Here is a 27,505-nt window from a genome sequence, read left to right on the forward strand (position 1 = left end):
CACTCTCCCTCCTTGATGAACACACACATCGCCCTGAAAACAGAAAGGGACAATGCTTGTCTAAATATATTTCAGCGTGTGTGTGTGTCTGTGTGTGTGCCTGTGTGTAGGGGTGTGTGTGTCTTCCCGATGCCCAGCGCCTGCGCCAGTCCTCTGCAGCTGACGTCACAGCCAGCATGGCGGTCAAGGTGACTCCGTCAATCTGTTTCTTATCTGACTTTAACTTTAAACACAGTAGAGATGAGGCGGAGCCGCTGGTGGATGCTGAGGAGAGGAGACAGTTTCCCGGCGGACTCGTGGCTTTAGAGCTTCCGGCAGAAAAAGACAAGATGCAGCGGAGTTTCCCTCTTTGTTTATCTGAATCCTGCATCTTTACACAGGCGCATCCGCACCGGCCTCACACACTCAGCTGAGATGTGTTTCCTCTGTTGCATGTGTGTGTCAGAGACGTGAGGTTAGAGATGGGTTTTCGCAGTGGATCGCAGCTCGGTTGCTTCCTCATGCAGGCTGTTGTCACAGTCGTTTGGATCGATCCCTGCTGAGCTCTGTTAAGATCAGAGTTTGAACTGTGACAGTGTGAACTTCAGATTTATTGATCAGGGGATTGCACGTGTGGCTTGAGTGTCCTGCTGAGGTCTGCAGTCAATTCTGACTCTTCTCATTTGTGTGTGTTGCAGGTGCAATTAACAAAGAGAGCCGACCCCCATGAATTGAAGACTATTTTTCATAAGGTAAGACACAGAAAAGAAAATGTCTACAACAAGACAACTGTGTATTACTGTGTATTACTGTGTGTTACTGTGTTTTACAAGTGTAACTTCTGTGCTGCAGTCGGTGGTAGTTCCTGTGCGGTGTCCATTGGGATACATAGTTCAGTAAAGGTCACACAAATGCTTGGACTAATTTTGGATCTGCTTAAACAGAGAATCTCCCCCTGCTCTGACTTCATGTGTGTGTTTCCAGTGTGTTGTGATCATCAGGATGTCAATGACTTTCTCCTCAAGCTCGGTCAAAGATATAAAACCGTGATATTTGTGTGTTGGGTGTGTGTTAATCCACACGTTTTGCTCGGGGTATAAACTTGTAAGTACTGACTCCAAGTCACAAACTGTGGTCCCTCCACATCTCTTGACTGGGCTGTGTGAGTGAGCCGCATAATTTCTGATGCATATTCAGGTGGAAGAGTTAATTACTGGAGGCTCGTTCCGACTGCCTGTATAATTTGATTAAGAACTACTTGAGGCCTACTGTGAGGGTGAATGGCTACACAATCATGCCACGGAGAAATGTGGCAATAAATTGCTCGGAATTAAAAATTTCACTTAAAACATTAATTCAGCGGAGTGTGTTGAATTGTCGCCTTGAAAACACTTGGCGTGAAGGTCCCCCTCCCACACTCCCGTCTTTGTTTGTCTCACGCGCTCTCTATCCGAGCTTGGCTCTCACCCACGAGTGTGGCCTTTCTGCTGCCAGTTCATGTGGCGCTTGTGTTTCCAGAGCTATCTCTGTTCCAACTTGAAATCCAAGCAGGCTCTAAAAATGACCTTACTTCTTAAAGCCTGACTGTGACCTCAGGTTAGACACTGCTGCATTGCAAGCTTGTTTTGCTTCAGTCAGGCAAAGTTACAAGGTGATTATTATTGATTCATTGTCACTCTAGCTTAACATTTTATCAATTCATGTTCAATTCGGGCAGGATTTTTCTGTAATCATATGTCGAGGTTGTTTAAGACCTCTTCCAAAGAATGATTCGTAATAATATTCAATTTCCAGGCAATAATGTCAACAGATTCACCAAAAATAAACATTTCTTGTATGACACTATGCACATATGTCCTGCATCACATTACATATCAATATTGTGACATGATAGACATTTTTATCCATATGGCTTCTGTCAATTTGTGGTATTGGTGACCTTAAAGTGGGCTGGTGATCCAAGGTTCAACCAGCAGACAGGCAGGATTCATTTGGTTGCTGAAAGTGAAATAGCACCTCTCAACTGTGTCAGAAGTGCCCTTGAGCAATCACAAGAACCCCCAAATGCCTCCCTAGGAACTGCTAAGTGGACAAACAGATTCTAGTAATTAAGATTTATAGTAATATTAGTTTTACAGAAGAATTTTTTTGCATCAAGTGCCTTGAATATTCAGACATTTATTTCAATAGATTATCCAAAAATCGATTTAAAAGATATATCGTATCTTATATTGCGCCGTTAAATTTTTGTTATTGAGGCCTTATGGTTAGAAAGATTGGCTTGGGATCCAGGGTTCATCCACCAGACTGGCAGATAAGGGTCATTCACATGAACCGCTGTATGCTGCAGTGGAACTGGTCAATGGCCAACAGATTGTACTGTGAAGGTTTCAGGTTCCTGTATAAGACAGCTTGTACTTCTGTGGATAAGTAAAGATTAAAACTGTGTACACTCTTCCCCAGACACATTTTAAAGCAACTTCATATTAAATGCTCATCACTGCAGAACATGATAATGACAGTTAATAACATAGTTTTCCTCATTAATATTGTAGTTGTATGTTAGATCATTTTTTCTGTGCCATAAATGTTATGTTTTCATTGGCATTTTTCTGTTATTTAGCAGGATTATGCACAAATTATAAGATGAATTTCCGGAGAACTTGATTGAATGATGTGGTATAGGCCACTGAAGGACCCATTACATTTTGGTGTAGATCCTGATCAGCAGATGGACTCAGGACTTTTATTTTTCACTTTCTTTAACATTGTGAGATAGGGCATTTTTTTTTTACATTTCCCAGATTTCGGTGACTGATTTCCGTTGTCTCTTTGCAGAGGGATGCACTCTACTGAGTGCAGTTGTAGTGATGTTTAAATGCAATTGTATATCTCAGTTATCTGATAGTTACATGTATATGGTTCTCTGCTTTACATAAAGCACCAGTCTTTTTCTTCAATAGTCGTCCCTTTCGACTATTAAATGAAAAAAAACTGAGGCTTTGTGTAGCGTAGATTTGTATATTTTTTTAAATAGGCCTATCATGTAGGGCCAGGAAACTAGAAACCATTTTTGCTGGCTTAGAAAAGTAAGCACAGAGAAAAGAGACACCAATGGAGAGAGCTATAGAAAGACAGACTTGTTGATCTATCAACTGGTGGTTGTTATCTTGTCTCTCCTTCATTCATTGTATTCCATCGCCACATCGTTTTCTTTCTCTGCACACAAAGGAATTTCTTTATTCAAATCCACATGTGTAAGGTCCATGCGCATCGTTCACAGCTCTGTGTGTGTCTCCTCTGCAGTATGCCAGTGTGGTGGAGGATGGGGAGCATTACATGACCCCCAGGGACTTTGTACAGAGCTACCTAGGTCTGCAAACACAGCCTCAACACAACCCCAAAACTGTGGAGCTGATAGCCGGAGTGGCCGACACCACCAAAGATGGGTAAGTGCCTACTGGGAGGTTACTGTGGAGCATCTTCTGCTATCCTGAGATATGTAAATCCCCAGTGTCAGTTCTTATACCCCGTTTGTCACAGCATTTTTCACCTTAAGGCCATTTTGACATACAACTCTCATTACATGTGTGTTGTCTTTCTCTCTCAGATACTTCATTAGTTTGTCTGCTAACGTTTTAATAACCGATGAAATATTCTGTCGATTCAGTGGGAGCTGTCAGTGCACCATCAAATAACATCAGTTGATGCAGATGCTGAACGGCCTGTCAAGGATTAATCCCAGTCATATTTGCAGAGTAAAAGCATTGCCATCTTTATCAGCCAACTTTATCAGCCACCTCTACACCTGATGATTGATAATAAAGTCAAATATATCTGAAGAACCTCATTATAATTGCAACTATGTTCACCTTTATTGGGAGTGAAGTTGAACTCCTAAATTTCTCATAAGAAGTTGAAGAATAACTGATTAATAGGTTTTTCAAGCTACCTCATTTTATAAACTCTGTAAAAACATCTGCATGTTGGATGAACTTCAAATTGAATTATTACTAATGATATCTACATATATAATGATGTAATATGAAATACCATAGAATAAACTTCGAAGCTTAACTTCTTAGACAACATGAATTAAAGATCTAAGAAATAATCAAAATGTGAACATCTGCAATGTCCTGCACAGCTGCATTTGTTCACAGAGATCCTGTGATATGATGAAACAGCCACTAGATGTTTCTTTTTAAATCAGCAGATTTTTCAAGGGTCAGGAATTAACTCAAAAGCTCAGATCAAAACCACAGCTGATATTACATCAGTGCATTTGACTGTTGTTCTTAACCTCAAGTCACTTGCTTTGTTGTTTTTTCCTTCTCTAGCCTAGTCAACTAAGATTCTGTTGATCTACCTCTCTCTCTCTCTCTCTCTCTCTCTCTCTCTCTCTCTCTCTCTCTCTCTCTCTCTCTGTATTTCTTTCTTTCTTTCTTGTCCAAACAGTCTCATATCTTTCCAGGAGTTTCAGGCCTTTGAATCAGTCCTATGTGCCCCAGACGTCCTGTTCATACTTGCCTTTCAGCTGTTTGATAAGACCGGCACAGGAAACATCTCCTTTGGTACGTACATGGTGGTTAATGTCAGCACGCTGGTGTGTGGGGTTTTCACAAATTATCTGTCCAGAGAGAAAACTAACCGAGGCCGACCCAAACCAGACAGGAATTATTTTATTCTTTAAAAAAAAATGTATGTCCGAACCCGACCGAGTCTGATGTTTTCCCCATTTACAGGCACGTGCACTGAGGTTTTTAAGCTGTATCCTGATGTAGTTTCATTGGATTAATAAGAACAAAACACGCAGATGGAGAGAAACAAAAACTATTCTACAGTAACATTGACTTTTCTGGGTTGCACCTGCTATTGTTACTGTTGAGAGTTGTAAATGAATGGAGCAGGAGCCACATTTTTCAGGTCTCTATAAAGCGTTACATATGCCAGCTGCTTGTATTTTATAAAGTCTCATCTAAAGGCAGGACAGCAAGAGAGCTGTTTGGAACCTCGCATTATTACCAGGTCCGTCTGAAAGGAAGAGAAATGAAACCAGCATGTCATAAACCGAGAGGTGCGGAGTCATTCAAAGGAGCTGCTGCGATGCTCTCTCTGTGCGATGGGCTTCCATAAAGGTGACTGAAATTGGGAGCGGCGCTTATACAGAAAAATACCCTGGATGAACCCTGAAAATGTAAAAAGGACTGTCAGCGAGACATTCAACTCCCCAGTCCAAATGGACTCTTCCCTCTGCTATAACGAGCTTCTTGGTAAATGGGACGAGGAGATGAGACGGACAGAGCAGGTGCACCTTTGCATGTTTTTTCCATCTGTCTCTTCATATTGAAGCTGAAGCTGCTGTGTCTCCCTCCTCCAGAGAATGTACGTGACATCTTCAGCCAGACCACGGTGCATCACCACATTCCCTTCAGCTGGGACTGTGAGTTCATCAAGCTGCATTTCGGCCACGAGAGAAACAAGAACCTCAGCTACACAGAGTTCACCCAGTTCTTACAGGTTTGTGTGAAAAAGAGTCAGATGAGAAGATTGACCTCAGTTAGGAGGCAGCTGGCTGTCTTTGCTCAACATGAGGGGAGACAGTCGGGTTCTGAGGGAGTCTTGGGTTCAACTTTGAAGAAAAAATCTGAGATTACGAGACAAAAATCTTAATATTTCAAAAATGCTATATTATGAACATAAAGTAGTAATTTAGTTCCACTCCTTCTGGGTCCAAAATATTGAACCAATCTAATCGCTTCTTGAGAAACCCCTAGGTTCTCAAGAAGCGATTAGTTTTTGTTTACAGCAAACAGATGTAACCAACGATAACCTCTCAGTAGACCTCCTCCACAGAAGAGGCAATTTCCTGTACATCTGTGTGGAACATTCTTCAGGATAGACTCAGTTTCTTACACAATCTTTCCAAAGTCCTGATAAGTATGATGATGTGGTGCTGAAAGATTAAATGTTTTGTAATTTGTGAAACTTATACTAAAGCATTAATTGACAAAATTCTCCACATTCCCCATTTATTACAGGCGATCTTTTTATATTTCCCCTGTAAAATGAGACATATCCTAATATTGTCACTAAATTCATGTGAAATTAAAAACTTATTTTCGAAATCTCAGATTTTTTCCCCATTAAGTCATAAAAGATTGTTACTCAACAAGTTATATTTTGTCAGTTTCTTGTTCCTTCTCTGTTTTGTCTTATTTTCATTTCAGATTGTGACTGTGGCTCGAGCAGTGAAATGAACACAAACCCTGTTAAAAACTTTATTTTGTACTAATATAACCAGCTGCTCGTCCCTTACTTATTAGAAGTGAGGTTGACTTTTTGTTTATATCTTAAAATATTTATTTTCAGGGAAATAGAAGTAAGAGTTACATAGTTTTTCCTTCCATACAAACACAGTACAGTCTAAATGTATTAATCTCAGCAGCTCCAGTTAAACAGTTTTGTATGTAAACGCAACACGATGCAACATACACATCCTTTCAGAACGTTAGAAAATCGGTTTGCATCAATAAATGTGGAACCAGCCATCCTGCTCAAGGACAAATGGAGATGAAGCAAAGTGAAGTTCATGCTGTGTGTGACCTCCTCAGATATTGTAGATGTGTTGCATCTTCACCGTTTCATCCCTTCGGCTGCTCTGGCGGTTTTCGGTAGCCCGGTGCGTCACTCAGACCCTTAGCGTTGTTGCTTTGCTTCATTGGTCGATGCCGCCCGTGCTGTGGCAGCAGAGTGATCAGGGAGGAACCTGGGTGGGAGTGGAGGGTTGTGGTCTCAGGCAGGAGCCGGGTGGTCTCGGGGTAAAGACATGCTGCACTGTGGCTCCACTGCAGTGTGGGATCCCTCAGAGCACTTTGTGGTTTATCATACTTGACTACAGCTTCCCACCACTACACCAAGACCCTTATGTGTGCAGGATTTAATTTACATCTGTCATTGTCACTGACTTGTTTTTCTGTCATGTCCAAGCACGTATTGACTACAACTTAAAATTCACCGGAGTAAAAGTCTGTGCGTAGGTTTGACTGTTTAGAGTCGGGGCTCTGCCACCACATGGCTGACGCGGTACATGACTGGACTTGAAGCTTCAGTGGGAGCAGACGTGGGAGAAGATTTTTAAGCTTCGTGAGAAAACAAAGTGTCATCAGCAACATAATCAGCAAACATTGTGAGAATTAATCTCCAGCAACAATCCACTGATTAGGCTATCATAACCCGAGTGTAAAGATGAAGTAACAGCTAAATGCTGCAGCCATGTTGCTCTGTGATCCTCCGGCTCTGTGCGAGGAGCCTCGGCAGCAGACACTGACCCGGGGTCAGCCTCCCCCTGCATCCTCTTCTGATTGCACGGTTGTCACATCGAATCATCCTCCTGCAGACACACCTGCCGGCCACCTCGGCTCGGCTCCGGGATCAGACTTCTCTGGACATGGTTTCCATTAGTCTCCAGAGAGACAGTGGTGATTACAAACGCCAGCGTCTGACACTGTCATATCTGATGACTCTCACATCTGTCCGTCGCTCACATTATTATATGTTCTCCCTCAAAAGTTCCATCTCTCCGCTCACTTGTAATGCGATGCTCCTCATCACAGTAACAGTTCTTTTGTCAGCTAATGGCTTTTGTGTGTGTGTGTGTGTGTGTGTTTGTGTGTGTGCTGCTGCAGGAGCTACAGTTGGAGCATGCCCGCCAGGCCTTTGCACAGAAAGACAAGAACAAAAGTGGCACCATCACTGCCTTGGACTTCAGCGACATCATGGCCACCATCAGACACCACATGCTGACGCCGTTCGTGGAGGAGAATCTGGTCTCAGTGAGTTTTCAGATTTTTAGAAGCTTTCGAGATTTGGATGAGCGATTGCTCGGGCATCTACGTTGAGCTGCTGTCATGTAAGCCTGAACTCTGAGATGCATAAACAAGGAAGTGGAGCCAAAATGAGTTTAAAGTCGTTCGATATAGAAGAAAACTGATAACAAGAGGCAGAGTATGAACAGATTGACTGATGGTCAGGTCTTAACTTCTGGTACAGGTGATGGTTCCAAGGATCCAGTTTCCAGAGTCAAAACTTAAGTTGTTCAGACAGAGCTCCCATTTACCAAATTTGAGTTTCAACTCAGCAACTTGTGTAGCAACATTTTCAACAACTTATCAAGTAGTTTTACCGACTTGAGATGTAGAAGAGAAATTTACTTCAAAGTTCAAAGATAGAGAAGAAGCCAAAGCATGTCTACCACTGAGGTCATCAGATGTGGCTGAAGCGTGACTGCTTCAGGTTGTAGTGTCGACGGTGGGGCTCAGGTGTTCATGTGACACACACCGAACATGGACTAACAGGGGGGAAGAGGAGGTGGGCAGGAAACGCCAGGAAAAGACATCCTAACACAGAGAGTACAACAGAATCAAATCCACCTGTACAGCTGGAATGACAGATTGTGGATCTTTCTCCAGGCTGCAGGAGGCAGCACCTCCCACATGGTGAGCTTCTCCTACTTCAACGCCTTCAACGCCCTCCTGAACAACATGGAGCTGGTCCGCAAGATCTACAGCACCCTCGCCGGCACGCACAGAGACGTACTCCTCACCAAAGGTACCCGCCCCCCCGCCACACACAGGAGGGTCCTCTTGACATCAATGAAACAGTCATGTGTGCATTTCAGGTCGCTGTCCGATCACATTTCAACTTTCTTGACAGAGTGGTGTGAGTGAGCACACAGGGAGCATTAACTGTAGTGCTAAATTACAAAGGTAAATAAAAACATTTCTAACCTGGTAATCAGATCACCCCCTCACGTGTAGATCTGTGACTGACGGTTACACTGTCAGTCACGTCTGCTCCTGATTGTGTTCCCCATTCAGTCTGTTCCTTTACTCCCGCTCCATAGTTTTGTCTCCGTGCACAGAGAGAAGACTATGGACATATAGTATTTGCAAATAGTTCTTGTTATTATTAATTCTTATATAAGAAAGGTGGATGTAAATGCAAATGCTCACCTGTCAGCTGTCAGTCCCAGAGAAGTGATATCGAGGTCAGAGAAGCTGAACATTGAAATCCATGGACCTGACAGGAAGATCTTTGTGGAGGATGTGAATCACCGGCTCCTTTCTCTCCCTCAATAACAACCATTTATTTTCCTTTGAGAAAGAACATCTGATGCTTTATACAGAACTGAATATAAAGCACATATGAAAGAGAGATAGAGCGTGCACCAAAGCATAAGGAGATAAAACCCTTACAGAATCTGCATTAACACTAAAACAGAAGCTGTATTTGCAAATACTATTTAATACTAGCCCACTGTCAAATATACCTGATGTAGCTTACCTTTCCCTTTCCTGTTTGACTTTAATGCTTTGAAGTCCTGTTTGCATCATTTTATCTTTTCATTTTTGATGTCTTGTAGAGGAGTTTGCTCATGCCGCCAATAAGTTTGGACAAATCACTCCCATGGAGATTGACATCCTGTACCAGCTCTCTGGTCTCCACTCGCACTCTGGGTACGTTTCTCTCATTTTACCTTTTGGATTATGTTTATTCACCTCATGTAGAGAGAAGCCGGGAGAAGCTTTCTCACAGTGTCTCATTTCTGTCTTTGTGTTCATACCTTCATTGTGATTTTCAGGCATATAAAAGCTTTTAATAACAAAGCTGGAATAATTTCATCACGACAAATGTAAATTGTCCAAATTCTCTATAGTATAGTTTGAAATCTTTTTTGTGTAAATGATGAAACTATATTTTGAACAACCTAGAACTCTTCTGCAACAACATTTTGAGCAATTATGTCAAAAATATGTGAGAGTTTTTACATTTTGGGATTCCTTTGATGAGATGAGATAAGATAAGATAGAATAAGATTAAATTACACTTTATTATCAGAATGCTCCTCCGAAATGTGTCTTGCATCCCAAGACGTGCACTTTTTTTTTACATGAAGGACAATAAAAACGACAACAAAAAAACACATGACTAAAAAACAAAACAAATACATATATACACTTATTGCCTCACACGCTGTACAATCGATATTATCGGTCCCTTTAACATTTACCACACAGGAACACTGAGGCTACTTAGAGATCCTAGCACCTTGATTCTTGTATAAATGTGTTGGGAAAAAGATGCCGCTCGTGAAGTATAATTAAAAGGTGCTAAACCAAGTCATGGATACTTTTACAGCCAGTGGATTTTCCTTCAGTGCTTCCATCGATGAAGTCAGGCAGGTTGCCTCTGCTGCTTCCTCAAAAATGAACAATTGAAAACATTTGATATAAAACTCTGCTATTTCTCTGCTCCGACATGAATAGGTAGAAGTATGTTACGGGTCTGTTTATTGGCTGTAAAGATAAAGTTACTGCACATTCAGTTTAACGACAGTTGCTCCACCGGCTGTTTTACAAGAAAAACATAAAACATGAACGCAGACTTTATGAAGCGTCAGGCCAGTGGGGAATATTTGTCTCATGCGCAGAGTAACAAAACACGTTTCGCTTACATGCACTGCCACGGGCGCTCGTCCATCTTTGTTTGTCTGTGGTTTATAGAAGCTTAAAGTTGCAGTAACTTCAGGTTATGTGCCAGTAAAAAAGGTCTGTGGAAAATCTTACGTCACCGGCTGCTGCGTGGTCGGCGGTAGATGCAGGGCTCTTTGCTTTTTTCCTGGCCTAACTCCCTCCATCCCTCCCTTCCTCCCCTGCTGCTGTGCGCGAAGGCGGCTGAACCACGCAGACATCGAGAGGATAGCCCCGCTGGAGGAAGGAGCCATGCCATACCACCTAGCAGAGGCCCAGAAACAGGTAGTCTGATTGGCTCGCCTAATACACCTCACATCCTGGGGCCTTTTATCAAAGTCGTCTCCTCCTGCTTTATTCTCAGAGAGGAGCAGCAAAACGGGGAGAATACTCAGTCACTGAATTAGTAGAGTGCCCATGTTTTTCCTCCCTTGTGAAGTACATTACTTAAACTCCAAGATAAAAGTACGGCAATTATAGTTATAAAAGAGGAACGGATTGTTGCGTCGCACCTCTCCATAAAAGCCTCTCTCCTCTTTATTCAGTATAGCGGCACATACATATCAGCTGCAATCATACATCTGAGAAGCTAATAAGAGGCTTTTATCAGTGTGAGGCTTGAGGAGTTTTCTGAGCCTTTAGCGAAGTCCACTAATGGCAGGAGGGGAGTGGGAGTCAAGGTGGATGTGGGAGAACAAAATTGTTCCTGCCTCCACCGGATAACGCGGCTCTATCTCAGGCTGTGGTCAGAGCTTTTGAAGCCGCTCGTGCTCCTGGGACTCGGGTACTCAGAGGTCTGGAATTTGATTCCCATGTGTGTGTGTGGGTGGGTGTGTGTGTGTGTGTGTGTGTGTTTGTGGGGGGATGCTGCAATTCACAGAGCTGCCCTTTAGTGGAAGTAGGCTAATAGTTTAAAGCCTTTGATCAAGACCTCGATCTTGTTAGCATGCAACCCCTCGGTGGAAGCATCTGGGAAACTGGAAATGAGTGATCTGCTCTGCTCCCCTCCCGTCTGCTTTGGTAGTTACTCACAGCCTCAACCTGCACACGCACACAGACGCACGCACACACGCACGTACACACACACACACACACACACACGCAGACCCGTTCGGACTGTGTAATATTCATGTAGATACTTATCTGGACATGGAAAAGGCTTGTGGGGCTAATCTGTTCCCCTGCCCCACAGCGAAAACAAAGGGGCTCCACTTACAACATCAAACACCGATTCCACAGATCGAGTAGATAACAGAGAAATTATACTTTGTTGTAAAAATAAAAGAAGACCTTAAGCTCGCCTGCTACATGTGGGGAGGCTACAGGTTCACACAGTCATTTTCCAGAGCTGCTCTGCCTCTCTGTGACGTTTAATACTGCTTGATGAATCAGACGTTATAGGACATGTCCACATTCCATCGCCTTCCGCTGACGATGAGTCCTTCACGGCCTTTTTCTTCTCACAATGTATCTGGTTCACGATAGTTAAGTCGCCAGTCGATTCACGTTTAGCGTTCTAACCCCCCCCTCCTTCACACACACATACACACACACACACACACACACACGTCTTTCTCCAGATTCATTTGACCACTGGTGTCTTTCTTTCCCCATACAGCACGCTCATGACCCGTCTCGGCCCATCTGGCTCCATGCTGCGGAGTCTGCCTACAGGTTCAGCCTGGGCGCAATCGCCGGAGGTGAGTGACATGTCTGCTGCGGAGCCCCCAGGCCCGCCCGAGGGGTAACCTTAGACGGGCCAGACTGGCGCGCTGAGGCCCCGGGGCCGGGCCATTGTGCTGCAAGGAGAGGGGCTGTGATGTGAGGCTCTGGCATTGTGCTGCCGTGCCATCGGTGGCTCCAGGCTGTCGTTGGGGCCGGAGCTTTGGAATGACACAAATCTTCCGGAACCGCACTCTCTGGAATCTCCGTCTAATTACACTGGAAGGAACGGATACAAGGAACCCCCTGACATAACTGCCCCTCGGACATGAACACACACTCTTACCCAGTGTGTGTGTGCGTGTGTGTGTGTGTGTGTACTCTCCCCAAACACACAAAACCCTATCAATCCTCAATCAGGCCGGACAGAAAGAGACGTACAGTATCGTTGGGCGTGTGATGACACTACAGAGTCGTGTGGATAATGAGCTGTTTATCACCCTCTGTGCTGACTCAGCCTTTTTCTATGTTTGAGAGAAGAGTCATTTCAGCAGCGTTTGATGTCAACAAGACAAGACACAGCAAGTGAAGCTGCAAACAGGCTCAGTGCAACTCGCTGCAGCATCACCTCCTGTAGCAGTTTCCCCACAGTTACCAGTCTAATAACCGGTTTAATTCGTTTATAGACAAACACGGCTCCATTTATCGCCAAGTGATTATTAAACAACCTCCCCACAAACTTATAAGCTGAATGACTAATTATTATTTTACAACTTAATCGTATATGACAGTAAAAAAAGGACATGCTTCTATGCTTCTAAGACCATGAACAACTATTTTAGAGCTGATAGTTTAGGGATTTATCAATAATTGGATTGACAGATATCAAAATAGTGAATTGAAGATCTTTCAGATTTAAGATGGATTTAATGAAGAAACTGAACGTGTTACTTTGAGCTTAATAGACATTTTCCCCCTATAGACAAAACATTAATTGATGATGACAATTATGATCCTCATCCCCAATCCTCATCGTTTTAGGTGTGTCAAGTTGAGTCAAGTTTATTTTCTAAATACCCACAAAATTAGTTCTTTGAATTTACCTCACTTTTTAAATCAAGAGGCATAAATTCTCTCCTTAGAAAAGAGTGAAGACTCCTGATCACGCCATGTTAAAGATACTGGGATCTGGGATCCTCAGTTTCGTGGAAATCTGTCCTGTACTTTTTGTGTTATCATGATTACAAACAAACAAACAAATGGATAGGGGGATGGGGGGGGGGGGGAAACAGAACCTCCATGACGGAGGGAATTACCAGAGTTGGGCGGAGGCAAAGTTGACTCAGGAGGTAGAGCTGGTTGTCCACTATTTAGAAGGTTGGTATTTCAATTCCTGTCTCCTTGAAGTATCTGGCGTTAAGACACTGAACCCCCCCCCCCCCCCCCCCCCCCCCCCCGACAGAGATGCACTGTTTGAATGGGAGAATGGGAGAATGGGTGAACGGCAAAACTGTGAAGCAGTTGAAGTGACCATCAAGACGAGAACAGTAGATAAATAAAGAACATTTACCGAAATGAGAGATGAGCAAAAATTGAAGGGAAGAACCGGGATCAAGTAATACACAATAAGATCAAAGCAAACAACAATTGAACAAAAAAACTGCTGAGGTCACTTTAACCTTAAAACTATGTTCATTCATTTCTAAAGCTGTTTACAGTGAGATGAGTGGCAACAGTCTATGTGTCGAGAAAAACTGTAAACCCTAATAAATAGGTATTTACATTATGTTTAATATGTTTGTGATTGTTTTCAGAAGGAGACGAGAACATTTTTTAACCAGTGACAAACATGTGTGTTTTGCAGCCACCGGCGCCACGGCCGTGTACCCCATCGACCTGGTGAAGACGCGCATGCAGAACCAGCGCTCCACGGGCTCCTTCGTGGGAGAGCTGATGTACAAGAACAGCTTCGACTGCGCCAAGAAGGTGCTGCGTTACGAGGGCGTCTTCGGATTCTACCGAGGTAATCCTTTGCAGATTTCACAGTGCGTCAGAGGATCCTGAAAAATCTGCAGCAGCGGGGCGCAACATGTGGTGGGGGGGGCCGCGTCTCTGCAAAACAAACTGCCTGATGGGAAAGCGTCGGGATTTGTCAGCGTGCAAATATCAGCAGCGTGGTTTTTGCTAATTGATACCAGAAACCTTTGCCCTCTGTGTTCGGCAGGAGAAGGGAAGCGACACCCGGGGGTCGAGTTTTTCATTATCTCAATACCTGGGAACGCTCCCTGAGGAGAAATGACCAGCAGGACTCATGTCGCGGCGGCGTCTGATCCGCCTCTGCCGGGGATGATAATGGTGCTGAAGGCCTTGTGATATAGAACACTTCTCCCCTCAGGCTGCTCATATGAGGGAAGTCAAGACTGCCATCTACTGCTGCAGCTCTTTGTTGCTCGGGTCTGGCTCCTTCCCTCCTCTCCCTGCACACGATAAGAGGGCGATTGACTCTGAGACAGACACGCTCGGCTGTTTTCTGGCCGCATACCAGCAGCAGTCACTCAGCAGCTCCTTCAGAAGTTTATCTGGCCTGATGAAGGACAGACGGTGAAACAGTACGGCGGTTATCGCCACCGTAGCACCCAGCCTCAACCCCACCCCCCCCACCGCGACGCCCCTGCCCCCACCCCCGATCTTGTCGGTGACCACACAGCGCTCCCTCTGTTCCCCACCAACAGTGGGATCAGGCCTCAGCAATGTTGATCCCATACGCACCGGCAGTGTCATATTTTTTGGGACTTTTGTTCCCGTTTCAATGGGACCTTTGTGTTTTCGGTGCATCAGATATATCAGGCACATCTGTAAATATTTATGGGTTTGTTTTACACACACGAGAACCCCGCAGCTCGTATTGTTCTCGCTGTCAGTGGATGTATTCATTCCACAAGAAATACAAGAAAGTGCATTCATTTCAGACCTGACCTTCTCTCTCCATCCCTGTCAGGTATACTAATGGTATCTATGAATAATATTTTTCTGCAGGCCTCCTCCCGCAGCTCATCGGTGTGGCACCGGAGAAAGCTATCAAACTCACGGCAAGTCATTCCACTGTGTAGCTTGTTGGAGTGTTCAGAATAGGAAAAAAAAAAAAGTTGCTCTGAGCGATTCACTGTGAATGAGAAACATGCACGGAGCTTAGAGGAGATGCAGACGTCGCAATCAAGATGCGACTGCAAGCACAAGTTAACATTAATGCCCCAGAGCTATCAAGAGGGGGATTGTTTCTCATCTGCCCCTTTTTTTTTCTTCCTGTGGTCTCCCCTTCTTTTTCTTTCAGATGAATGATTTTGTCAGAGACAAGTTCACCACACAGGACGGCACCATCCCTCTGCCGGCAGAGATCCTCGCTGGTGGATGTGTAAGCATGACCTCCATCATCCTTTAAATTCAGCCTGTTGCTGAATAACTCCAACACCAGTTGATGAACAAAACAAAACAAATATTGAAATATGTTAAACTATTTTACTCCTATCAACACATAGCCATGCAAGTAAAGTAAATACAGTGGTGGTTGAAGTATTCAGATTACTTTACTTAAGTAAAAGTAACAATACTGCAGTGTACAAATACACTGTAACAAGTAGACAACCTGGATTGAAAATGTAATTGAAGTGAAAGTGTGCACTTTATATTATTAGTCAAAACTACATAAAATGAATGTATAATTTCCTAAAACTTTATTTAATATATAAATATACTATTATACTGTGCATTATGGTGTAACATTTTTCACACTGTATATATTATCAGTTTAATCTAAAACAATTCATTCACAATTTTATAAACTCATATTTTGTGTGTAAAGTCAAAATCTGTAAAGTAACGAGGAAATAAAGCCGCCAATTAAGCGTAAAGGAGATACAAGTAATATTATGTGTATATATAAATTTCCTTTTGGCCAAAGTGTTCTGAATCTGTGTGAATTTAGTTTCATTTGAATTCAATCTGACTCAATTCATCAACAGATGTTTCTCATGATAACGTTTCATTTATCACGAGTGTGCAGGAGACAAATGGTTCTCAGCTCAGCTCGTCTACAAAAGTTAAATTTAGACTCTGAATTCTCCAGATAGATTTTTCTTTGCCTCATGAAGTCATTTGAGTGCAGCAGTAGATTAAAGGTCTATTTCGGTGGTAAAGTGGAACAGGGGCGGCCGTGGAGCAGAGCCTGCAGGTTGCTCCTCACAGAGGAACGGGGTCTGCGGGGTTGTGACCCCTGTCAGGGTGTAATTGGAGGAAGAGGCCCCGGAGGGTCCTGGATGAAGCGGGGTCTCGCTCAACGTGATTGAGTCTGACAACGCTTTACATACCTGAGGCGTGGTCCCAGCGCAGGTCTCCTCACGAGCAGCGAGGATCTTTCCATTGCACACTGTTAAACAATATGGATGGCCTGTTGTTTGAATTTATTCAGGTGCTTTATATCAAGCGGCCCGCCTCCTCGTTATAGTTCATGCAAGTTTAGAGTCGGGCTAATGTGACGGGAATTAGCTTTTTAAATGATCGCTCCCTTGAGAGGAGAACTGAAGAAGATAAAAGAGAGGAGACATTAATCTTCAGAGCAGCGGATATTCCCCCTCCACTTTGAAAATGACTGAATGTGCCGGAGCACTTTTTAGACCTTTGCTCGGATGTTTACAGATAAAGCCGTTGGCCTGAATGTCACCAGCAGCCATCCTGGGGCTTGATTAGATTTGGGGAGGGTGATAAATGTGCTGGAGTCAGAGGGTGCCTCGCCTTGAGGGCATCGCTTATGAGGACCCGGAGCCGTCCGGGTGATTCAGCGCTCTCCCCTGGGAATGGGGGTGAATTGGGGAAGTGTGCAGGGCAAGGCCAGGCAGGGCTGCTCACCCCTGCCACAGGAGGTGCCTCAGGGGAGGCGAGGGGGCAGAGGGCCGGTGCCAGGGTCAGAGCCTCCCAACCATGGGCCGGGGCATCTCCGCGCTCGACGCCTGCTCTCTCGTGACCCCCGTTGTTCTTCCATCAATGCTTGCTTTTTCCTCCTCCTGTCAAGGCCATTCTCTGGCAAAACCAGACAAAAAAGTATCTTGTGTGCCGGAGTTTACGGAGATAATTAGAAAATTCCTACGATGAAGAAATGCTTACTCACCAATTTAACCCCGAGTTCACTCCTCAAATGTGTGACCCCACTTGTGACAGGAAATCCAGTGCAAACTCTTCTCTACATACAAACAACTCATCCGCTGTTTACTCTTTCCGCTTGCGTCCTGCAGGCCGGAGGTTCCCAGGTGATTTTCACCAACCCTCTGGAGATTGTTAAGATCCGTCTGCAGGTGGCTGGAGAGATCACCACAGGGCCCCGGGTCAGTGCCCTGAATGTTGTGAGAGACCTGGGCTTCTTTGGCCTCTACAAGGTAGGTCAGCACCTCTGCAGCACCGGGACGTCCGCAGCCTCAGCCTCTGTCACACAAGGGCAGTGAAAGGTGCTCCATGTTGTCTGAGACACATCAGCAACACAGGGCGTTTATTCATTGCAACAGCAGTTTGTTGTGAGGATGCAGATTCAGAAATGTGATATGTTTACATCAACCTGTAAATAACAAACTTCTTCAGGGTAACGGCAAGAGCAAGTGTCCAAATGATGTCTGACATCTCAGGTTAGAGACGGAATTCACAAAATACATTCAAATAATGTTAAGGGTGAAATAAAGATGTTGAATTTTATTGTGAATCTTTCCAATAACTGAGTGAAAAATAAATCATTGAAGAAAATATTGAACGCTGCAAGAAATTTACAAAATAGCAAAACACTGGTAAAGAAACAGGTAAAGTTGAGAAATAATAAAACATACAGTTTAATAATGTGTTATTGTCAATGTAACCAATAAAATATGTATAAAAAGTGTAATAGTAGCAATGTCACATTACGTATGGTAATGCCCTATATGGATAATGATGCCATCAGCACCACTTCATTAGTAGAACTTACTCATTATGCAGAACAGTCACTTTCAGTGTTATATTATCATGTACAATAATATTCATGATTATTAATGGTGCTTTAACTTGTATGAAACATTTTAACACGGTCATTAGTGGATGTGGAGTTAATTTTACCCACGATGTTGGATAGTTAATCAAAATTCATTGTGTGTTTGTTTAGATGATTATTTTTCGATAGGAAAAATTGTCATCTGCAAAATAACGAATACAATTATTTACAGTTAATTTAATAGCATGATACACTTATATTTTCATTTTAAAAGAAGTGAAGCAGAGGTTTCAAAGTAACATAAATGGAAACACGTAAATAAAATGCAACACTTTATTTTGCACCACTGTATATTATCACATAACAATGCACAGATGAGATGCTACTGTATTTGACCCAACTTGTTGTTTGTGTAGACAGACAAAACCAAGATGAAGATCAGAAATTTGCACATCAAACAGTGCTTTTGTTGACTGTTTGTAATTTTCCAATTTTCCATACTTTGCTACTGCTCCTTTCCAGGTTCTTGTGGGTTTACTTAGAGCCCCAGTCATGTGTTCATCCTCCATATTTTAATGAGGAGCAGACAGCGTGTGGCTTGTTAAAAAAAAATGCTGACTTCCTCTTGGTGGAAGAAGCCAGCACACCGGGCTCCATGTTGGAGTGTGTGTGTGTGTGTGTGTGTGTGTGTGTGAGAGAGAGAGAGAAAGAGAGAGATGGATCTGTCTCTGGAGGCTGCCGCTCAGCCCGGGGCTCTTTGGCTCCATCATCATCACTGAAGCCCCCCCGTGGGTTGAGTGAGACAGCTCCCAGACCCCAACCACTGCCTTTGCCCAATTTAGCAGCCCCTCTGATATATGTTGTATTTAAAAAAAAACATCTTTTCTCTAGGGAGCCAAAGCCTGCTTCCTGCGAGACGTCCCCTTCTCTGCCATCTACTTCCCTGTTTATGCCCACACCAAGAAGAAGCTGGCAGATGAGGACGGAAGTCTGGGGGCGCTGCAGCTGCTCACTGCTGGAGCCATCGCAGGTAACAAACATCTGGATCACCTCTGGACAGCAACAACAACAACATGTTGTGTTTTTATTAAGTCACGTTATTAAGCCTGCTCGTTCCGCTGAACCTCAGCAACAGCCTGTCTGCATGTGCATATACGTATCACCCTATATACACAATACAAACATGTATGTGTATGCATTCCTGAACACACATTCATAAATGTATGGTTGCTATTCAACCTATTATTTATATTAAATAAACATGTACACACATATATTTGTATGTATATCTATATTTACTGTGTATATATTTGTCACACTGTGCTATCTAAATGCGACACCATCTATTCATAGTCAAAGTGCCTCAGCTTACACCCGTTGTGAAATGTATCCTAAGGTGTACCGGCAGCCTCGCTGGTAACCCCTGCTGATGTCATCAAGACCCGACTCCAGGTGGCGGCCCGAGCAGGACAGACGTCGTACAATGGCGTCATCGACTGCTTCGGGAAGATCCTAAAGGAAGAAGGTTTCAGGGCTCTGTGGAAGGGTGCAGGAGGTAAATGCACACGCACACACACACACACACACACACACACACACACACACACACACACACACACACACACACACAGGTAGTCCTGTTAAGTGATTTCATGATCGGGGAAATGAAGCTCGCTGTGATGGCCGCGGATCGTCTCGAAGCCCCAGGGAAAATATCGAATCCCTCATTGTGATTTTCATCCGTCAGCTCGTGTCTTGAGATCCTCGCCACAGTTCGGCGTGACCCTGGTGACCTATGAGCTGCTGCAGAGATGGTTCGACGTTGACTTTGGAGGACAGTAAGTGCCTCAAACCCCCTTTTCAGAAAAACACTCATTAATACCACGAAGTGCGTTTCTTGCCCTAATCCGACTCTCTCCTCAGGCGGCCCACCGGCTCTCAGCCCACTCCCAAACCCTCGATGGAGGACCTTCCCTCTTTGACAGCCGACCACGTGGGCGGCTACCGTCTGGCTGCTGCGACCTTTGCAGGCGTGGAGAGAAAGTTTGGCCTCCACCTGCCTAAGTTCAAGCCTTCTGCAGAGGAGACCAGGAGACCAGCGGAGTCTGTAGCAGATACACAGGCGTCATAAGCCGCAGTGACCGCGAGGGCTGCATGCTCCTCTGCTCGTCACGTCTCCTCCTTAGTGGTTTTAATCGAGCCACGTTTCAATTCAAACGCATTTGAGCGGTTGTCTTGCTTTGAATGCTGCATGAGTATGGCTTTACTGCTTTGTCTTTGCACACTTTATTGTACATATTGTACTTCTCTTCAGAGGGACATTATGGTTTCAAGAAAGGATTGTTCGCTGCGTTCTTTTTCTTCTTTCTGGCGTGCAACAGCTTTGGTGTGCATGTGTCAGTCGTGTTTCAAAGACATGAGGATGTACAGATGTTTTCAAGTATTTATTTTGAAATCATGACCTGGGAGACTCAAGGGGGGGGGAATTATTTAAATGTATTTATTGTATTTTATTGAATAAATCATTCAGACTGTTTCTACTGTGTGAAAAGTACATTCTCCCTTTTGACACCAGGCTTTGAGATTCTTCAGGAAACAAACCGTCTCTGTTCAGATCTGTCAACACACGCGACACATCTGAGAATCACTGAGCAGTTACAGCATAGAGGATATTCCAACTATCCCAGGTCTAACCAGCTCCACGGATCAAGTGGAAACTGGTGAAATCTATAACAATATAGAAGTAGAAATACATTTGGATTTTGGACAATTCAGTATTTTACAAACAAGTGAAGTCTAAAGCAACAGAGATGACAACATGGGCTACAGCTGTGAGATGTTTACATTCTTGGATAAGATGTGATTGCTTCGGTTCAACTGTAGAGTGGCTGGTGAATACGTGGAGTTGAGCACTTATAGTATTTGGCTTGAAAAAACTCAAAATTAAGGCTCATGCTTTAAATGAAGACAGTTAAGGATCTTTACCGTCAAGGTTTAAATGAAACCTTTAAAGGAAAATTTAAGGCATCTGGTTAAAAAGAGGACGACAGTTCTGCGTTTGCGATCATGGCTTCCTGTTCACGTCTGAGGTCATGTTGTTCCAAGGAAGACTGGCGATTGGCCAGCTAAACAGACAAGGTAGACTTGTCCGATTAAAGTACAATGAATCAAAACATGTCCATACGTCTTTCTGATCATAACCTCCATCTTTTCCGGGGGGGTTGATATTAACAAGTGCACCACTGGTCCCTTAAGCGTTGTGTCCATGGCGGTGGGATCAGGCAGCCAGGCGCTGAGCCGCCAGCTCTTCAGCGTCGTCTCGGTTCTCGTTGATCTCCGCCAGCGTGCGGACGAAACGGGTCCACTCGTCGTTTCGTGGCACCGCAATTTGCTGTGGAGAGGCATTATCGAGATTTCAGACACGGCCCCCAGTGGCAAAGGATCACACGTAAAGTCTCGCTTTGAGTAAAATCCTTAAGATGCTCTTAAGAAAAATCGCATTAAGGTGAATCAACGCATAGGCTGTAATTAATCACTCGTTACTAGAAGTTCAAATTAAGGCAAGACGCAGAATCACGTCTAAGTGACAGAGCAGAATAATCAGGGATCGAGTGGTTAAACCGCTGAGTCATGCCCACTCACCTCTCCAACATCATATACGCGCACTCGCCCATCAGAGTCTCCCACAGCGATTTCTCTGCCAGAATGAGCCCACCTGACCCTGTTGAGGGCCGGGTTCCCCTCCACTGTGACGCTGGCAGTGGGGACCTGAAACAATAACACAGCAGAAGAACAATCAGAGGAGTGAGAGCATGTTCATCTACCTCTGCAGTAAATCATCGCATTAGGATTTGAGTGTAGCTCTAACTAGATACACCTAACCCTTGATTTATTTTAAGGGTGTCACAGAAAACGTGTACGTTTCAAATAGACTGCAGTACCTCGGTGTCGTTGTTGAGGTTCCACAGGTCCAGATGTCCAACGCCGTCCACACAGGCAAACAGAGCGGGGTGGGTCGGTGACCACATCACGTCATACACGTAATCAGAGTTATCCTCAAACGAGTACAGGGGCTTGTTGTTCTGTAGTTGTGTTTGGGAAGAAAAAAGGTAAAGAATGCATTTTTTTAATCTTTTATTTTGAAGGGATTCAGTTACTACTCTACACATGAATCGGTTACCACTCCAGCATTTTTTAAACACCAAGGTTTCTTCAACCCGATCAAACTGTCCAGTCTTTCTTATTTGTGAGACTCTATGAACGTCAGTAAATTGATCCAGTCTGTCTCAAAAATATATTTAATGAATTTGCATGACTCATGTTGCACACTGGATTTCTTTATGACTAAATACCAGCCAAACTGACCACATTCTTATCAGCTGTTGTGTTGTTCATTGCTAAACTAAGATGATAAACATGGTTTGAACACTGCTGAACGTTTAGCATGACGACAGTGGTTGTGCTACAATGTCACTAAGTTAATGTCATGAGGCTGAAACTGTGGTAGAAACTCTTAATGTGTTTTGTGTTTAGAACATTTTATTTAAGTTATGATAAGGTGTAAGGAAAAGAATGGATCAGCTGTTTAATCTGCTGTAATACTAGTGTTCTGATTGTCTTGTTGTTTCATTTCAACTGACAATGAAGTCACACATTTAACACTTCTAACACTCTTTATTCTGTCTTATAAATTTGGTTTTCCTCGCACTGACAGTTACAGCCTCACAGAGCTGCTGACATTGCTTCACCTTGCTTTTAACTACTTTTGGGTAAACAGGATCCAGTACAGGGACTCGTCTGGGTGTCAGAACCCGAGTGCGCCTTGAGTGGCAATTCTCTGACCGAGCCCAAGAGAAATTAGCCGAGCCTGACAGGAATTCTGTTTTTTTGTGTCCAAACCTGATCCAAGCCTGATGTCCCCCCCCTCCCCCAACCCCCCCACCTGAACTACGAGGTGTCAGGTTCGGATATCCACTCTCTACTCAGGACGTCTGTCTAACCGTTTTATCAACCTCTTGACTCAAATGTGTGACTTGCACTGCAGCATCAACACATGACAGGGGTCCCTATCAAATCCCAGTGCGTGCTAGATCTCACCCGTACCTTGGTGCTCCACAGCTTGACAGTCCAGTCGAAAGAGGAGGTGACAAACAGGTGGGAGAAGTCCAGGGGCCCTGCAGCTGTGTGGCAGTCGATCCCTGTAATGGGCCCGTGGTGGCCCTCAAACATCTCACTGATGCCCGCTTTGCTGTGGAGCAAACAGATGAACAGGGGAGGAAGATGTGGAGTAATGAGCTACAGTTTTAATATTTGAATATACGCGTCTGTGCAAAAGAAACAAACGAAATTATTAACTGCTTTCTAATAACTGGGTGTTAGATTAAGCATGAACGAAAGCAGCAGGCGCAGACAGACCTCTGCTGGATGTATTCACATTAATCATTTACTTATATCGTGTGATTACCAGCAGGGTGGCAAAAGATTCTGCAACCCCTCAACCACACGTTGCAGAGCTGTTACCGAACTGAGGCTCGGATAATTAACGTAGAGAGGTAAATACTCAGCATGAGTGATGCTTATGCATTATTAACTGCGATGAGAGTATCATACTATTGTAAATGAGGTGGAAAATTATTCCCCCAATTACGGAGGTGATTCTGCCGCGGGGAGCCTTGCAGCGATCCCCCCCCCCTCCGCGGCCTCTGGGCATACTGCAGGACATTTAGTGTGGCGCTAACATGCTACTCAGTGGCAGCTCTGATTTAAGCCACATTTCTCTGCCGCCGACCATCCACTGTATGAGGAGGCCTGGTCTCTTAAATGAGAACATTGTGGGATGAACTGCAGCTTTAATTCTCCCCGGGACGAACGACTGTAAACAAACTCTCTCACCGGGAGAAACACACTGAGAAAAAAAGAAAAAGAAAAAGAGGACGCGGGGGGAAAGAAATGATTTGTTTCCCCTGCATGTGTGCCCTGTTTATGTTGAACAACCTTTGCAAACACAACTGACAAGCGGAGAAGAAAAACAGGATGACCGGGCAGGAGTGAAACCTCAAACAGCAGGAGTGTGGATTGTGTTGGATTTGCGTTGCACCGGGGGAAGTGAGTGGGCTATATTTATTTGACACACGGTCTTAGGTGGGCTTAACCAGCCGCCTCAGTTTCCTGGCGGTGTTCAGAGGGGGCGCGAGGGACCGCAGCTCCTTATGAACACACCTTCCATGACGACACGACATGTAGACCGAGCCGTCCTCGCTGCCCACCGCGAAATTGTTGACATCTCCGAGAGGGAAAGACATGGAGGTGACGGCTACAGCTTTGGACTGCTTGAACACCAGCTCCATGCTGTCCTGTGGAGGGGGGGGGGGAGAGACATGGAACAACATCCATAAAAAGCTCCATGCTCAGACTTTAATGTTAACACACACTCTGCCAAGCACAACCTATAAAAATCACTTGACAGTTTATTAATGCATAATCTAAATTCTACGAGCAAAAAAAAATTTGACGTTTGACAGAGGTTGAGGTCTTGGCAATGAATTGACAAAGCTAGCCAATTTAATTTCCTTGAAAGTGAAAAAATGGCTGTGGAAGGGTAAAGCCGGGGGAAAATACCAAACTGGAATGCCAAAAGGAAGAAGTCCGGCCCAAAACTTTGACATTTAGTCTGAAAGGGAGGGACAGGAAGTGAGAGGAATGTAACACTGAGGAGACAGACGTTACACAAAATGTAAAATCTGAGCTTAAACAATTAAACGTGGTGGTTAAAACTTTAATCCTATTTTTACGAAGTTCCGCCATGAATAGAAAACCCCCCCACACACACACAGTATATGTGTTACCTGTGGCTGTGAAAGCATGTCCAGACTCCAGGAGCACATTTTTCCATCAGTGGAGATGCTAATCAGATTGTGGGCGTTCTGGGTGCCGACCACGTTCACACAGTAAACCGGGTGCTGCAACAACAGTGAGGGAGGAAGTTCAGTCTCCCGCTGTATTTTAATTAAGTACGGTTCCACTCCGCCAGTTGTTTACAGTACCGTATGTGCTGCTGCAGACAGGGGGGTCCTCTGCACAGGGGTCCTCTTATTACTTCTGTTGTCCCACAATACAATCTGCCCGGAGTATGTGCCCCCGACCACAACGTTGGGATGGAACTTGGCAAACGCAGCCGACATAACAGCAGACTGTCAGAAAGAGGAAAAGGCGGAGAAGGGGAAAAGGCAATATTTAGTTTCTCTGGTGGTGAAAAAGTACATGTTTATAGTGACACGTCCTGGAGCCAAGTCTAAAGTCATGTCCAACTTCCAATCAAACAGAATACTGTTTTTCCTGTCTGTCTTCTTTGTCTCTAGCAAATACAGTCAGAAAATGCTCCAGAAAATATTTGTCAGATTAAACCACAAATGACAATAATCATTGGTTAAAACCCTAAACAACTAGACTTTTTTGATGAAAACTAATGGAGAAAAAAAATGCTACAATTTTTTTTAAATAATAATAACTATCCACTGAGGTAACAGGCCACAAGGCAGACCTGCATTAAACCTTCAGAGTTACCAGTAATCAGAGCATGGTAAACTTCAACTCGAATCCGCTGTTCTCCTGTTTTATCTCAAAAGTTCAAAAACTGTTGAGTGCTTTAACAAATACATCTTGCATCACTCATGCCCGACTCCTTTTTGTGTAAGCAAAACAAAACTTTAATCATAACTTTAATTCATGAACTTTATCACTGGTTCTCAGGTGCTGACATTCACTGCCCTACCTGCCACAATATTTTTCTACAGGGACTTCTTTATAACCAAAACTGTTACAACTTGATGAGCTAAATCTCTTTTGGAGTCGACTTGGAAGCACTAGGAAAATTGCATTCTCACTTCTGTTCAGTTTTACTCATCTGAGCAGCACGCCTGCATCTACATCCGCTCTGGAGGCAACAACATGTGGTTCTACTCAACTTGTCTTGGTGAAGGAGCCTCGGGGCACGCATTATAATAAGGCTGGGCAGAGCGGAGGAGCTCTGCTGCTCTCCCTGCTCGCTCATCTGAACACAGGGCCCTTGTTTAGATGCACATGATAACCAGCCCTGCCCCACACACTTAATCCTGCTGCAGCGCTTGGACTCCGTTCAACTCCTGCACCACAGGTCTTCTCCGGCGCCGCGAGAACATGTGTTTGTAGATGGATGCGGTGGAGGTGGATGCCAGCCCAGTGAACTCACATTGTGGATGAAGGCAGAAGGGGTGAGCAAACAGGGGTTGGTTGGAAGGGTTCCATGCTTGTCATGGAAGAAGCCACCCATGAGAACAATGGAAGGAGTGTGAGGAAGAAACAGAGGCGCTTCACTTTATCGTACCTGACAATGGAAGACGTACTCCGGTGTAGGCCTCTTGTACTTCATGTTCCACACTAATGCAACGCCATCTGGCTCATGAGGAGCTTCCTCGTTGTTGTTGTATGAGGCAACCAGGAGTTCAGGATACTGGTGACAGAAAAAATAAAAAATCAGCCCAAATGAATGTTAGGGGGGGGGGGGGGCGTGCAGACATGCCCCCCAGGCTTGGCTCCATGTGGACGAGCCTTGCTTGCCCTTTGCAGTACTGCTGAAAGCCTTAAAGATTGAGTTACTGTTTCCTCAAGATTTATGGCTCGTTTAAGTCTGACAACCCTGTAGAAACTTTGGCAAATTTCGTTTTTTATTTGCTTTAATTATTTTTAGCCAAAAGTTACAGTTCTGGAGGCGCTCAGCGGAACACAGCAGTCGACCAAAACAGAGCAGCTCACTGAGAAGCTTTTAAGATTCAAGCCGACTGATGTGCAGAGAATAAATTCAGAAACACTATCCAGACGTAAACAAACCATTAACCTCAACTACTTCTAATACCTGATCCGAGGGTTTACAGTGTGTGAATACATAATTTCAAATCACCAGGGGGTGGATGTGGCTCTGAACAAGTGAATACTGTGCACCAAGAGTTGGTGTTCAATCACTGTCAGAAGTCGTTGCAGCATCATGCATTAAATGACCTTGGACACCGGAGGAAACAAATCATTATGGTGACAACTTGTATGGGACATAACTTACTTTTCCTGAGGGAGTTGTGGCTATAAGTAAATGCTGTCAAAGCCAACCTATGTGATCATAAAGCATTAAGGCTGCTTAAAGCTAAGTTGTTTTAACAGCCATTTAGCAACACATGCACAAATTACTTTTATTTTAGCACAAACACGCCACAAATTAATTGTCGGGATTGACGTTTGAATAATTGCAAAGTCTTTTCTAAACTGTGTCCAGTGAGATGTGTTAAACTGTGGGTTTATA

The 27,505-nt window shown here is 44.1% G+C and overlaps 2 protein-coding genes across 3 annotated transcripts in view; one reads left to right on the forward strand and one right to left on the reverse strand.

The window, feature by feature from the left end:
- LOC128455667 (electrogenic aspartate/glutamate antiporter SLC25A12, mitochondrial) lies at nucleotides 1–20,713 on the forward strand. Its single transcript, XM_053439407.1, has 18 exons — nucleotides 1–188; nucleotides 678–731; nucleotides 3,286–3,428; nucleotides 4,438–4,553; nucleotides 5,360–5,499; nucleotides 7,668–7,814; nucleotides 8,451–8,589; nucleotides 9,404–9,497; nucleotides 10,712–10,796; nucleotides 12,130–12,211; nucleotides 14,038–14,196; nucleotides 15,210–15,262; nucleotides 15,505–15,585; nucleotides 17,459–17,599; nucleotides 19,069–19,207; nucleotides 19,574–19,732; nucleotides 19,925–20,015; nucleotides 20,101–20,713. The coding sequence occupies exons 1-18, from the start codon at nucleotides 177–179 to the stop codon at nucleotides 20,306–20,308; spliced, it is 2,043 nt and encodes a 680-aa protein (XP_053295382.1). The 5' UTR covers nucleotides 1–176; the 3' UTR covers nucleotides 20,309–20,713.
- Nucleotides 20,609–27,505, reverse strand: part of LOC128455666 (dynein, cytoplasmic 1, intermediate chain 2a) — an 18,630-nt gene continuing 11,733 nt past the window's right edge. For both annotated transcript variants that reach the window (XM_053439405.1, XM_053439406.1), the window contains 8 exons: nucleotides 26,540–26,665; nucleotides 25,221–25,367; nucleotides 25,023–25,136; nucleotides 24,397–24,530; nucleotides 23,281–23,425; nucleotides 22,119–22,259; nucleotides 21,820–21,945; nucleotides 20,609–21,568 (listed from right to left, as the gene is read on the reverse strand). In XM_053439405.1, the coding sequence (XP_053295380.1) occupies nucleotides 21,455–21,568; nucleotides 21,820–21,945; nucleotides 22,119–22,259; nucleotides 23,281–23,425; nucleotides 24,397–24,530; nucleotides 25,023–25,136; nucleotides 25,221–25,367; nucleotides 26,540–26,665 (1,047 nt within the window). In that variant the 3' untranslated portion in view covers nucleotides 20,609–21,454. The remainder of the gene's footprint in view (nucleotides 21,569–21,819; nucleotides 21,946–22,118; nucleotides 22,260–23,280; nucleotides 23,426–24,396; nucleotides 24,531–25,022; nucleotides 25,137–25,220; nucleotides 25,368–26,539; nucleotides 26,666–27,505) is intronic.

The sequence above is a fragment of the Pleuronectes platessa genome, chromosome 14 (assembly GCF_947347685.1).
Source record: "Pleuronectes platessa chromosome 14, fPlePla1.1, whole genome shotgun sequence".
NCBI classification, from domain to species: Eukaryota; Metazoa; Chordata; class Actinopteri; order Pleuronectiformes; family Pleuronectidae; genus Pleuronectes; species Pleuronectes platessa.

Excerpts from the sequence above, each read along its gene's own strand:
- LOC128455667 (XM_053439407.1), top strand. Across the intron at positions 12,212-14,037 it reads CCTGGGCGCAATCGCCGGAG|CCACCGGCGCCACGGCCGTG; the intron begins GTGAGTGACATG and ends TGTGTTTTGCAG. Across the intron at positions 17,600-19,068 it reads GCTTCTTTGGCCTCTACAAG|GGAGCCAAAGCCTGCTTCCT; the intron begins GTAGGTCAGCAC and ends TCTTTTCTCTAG.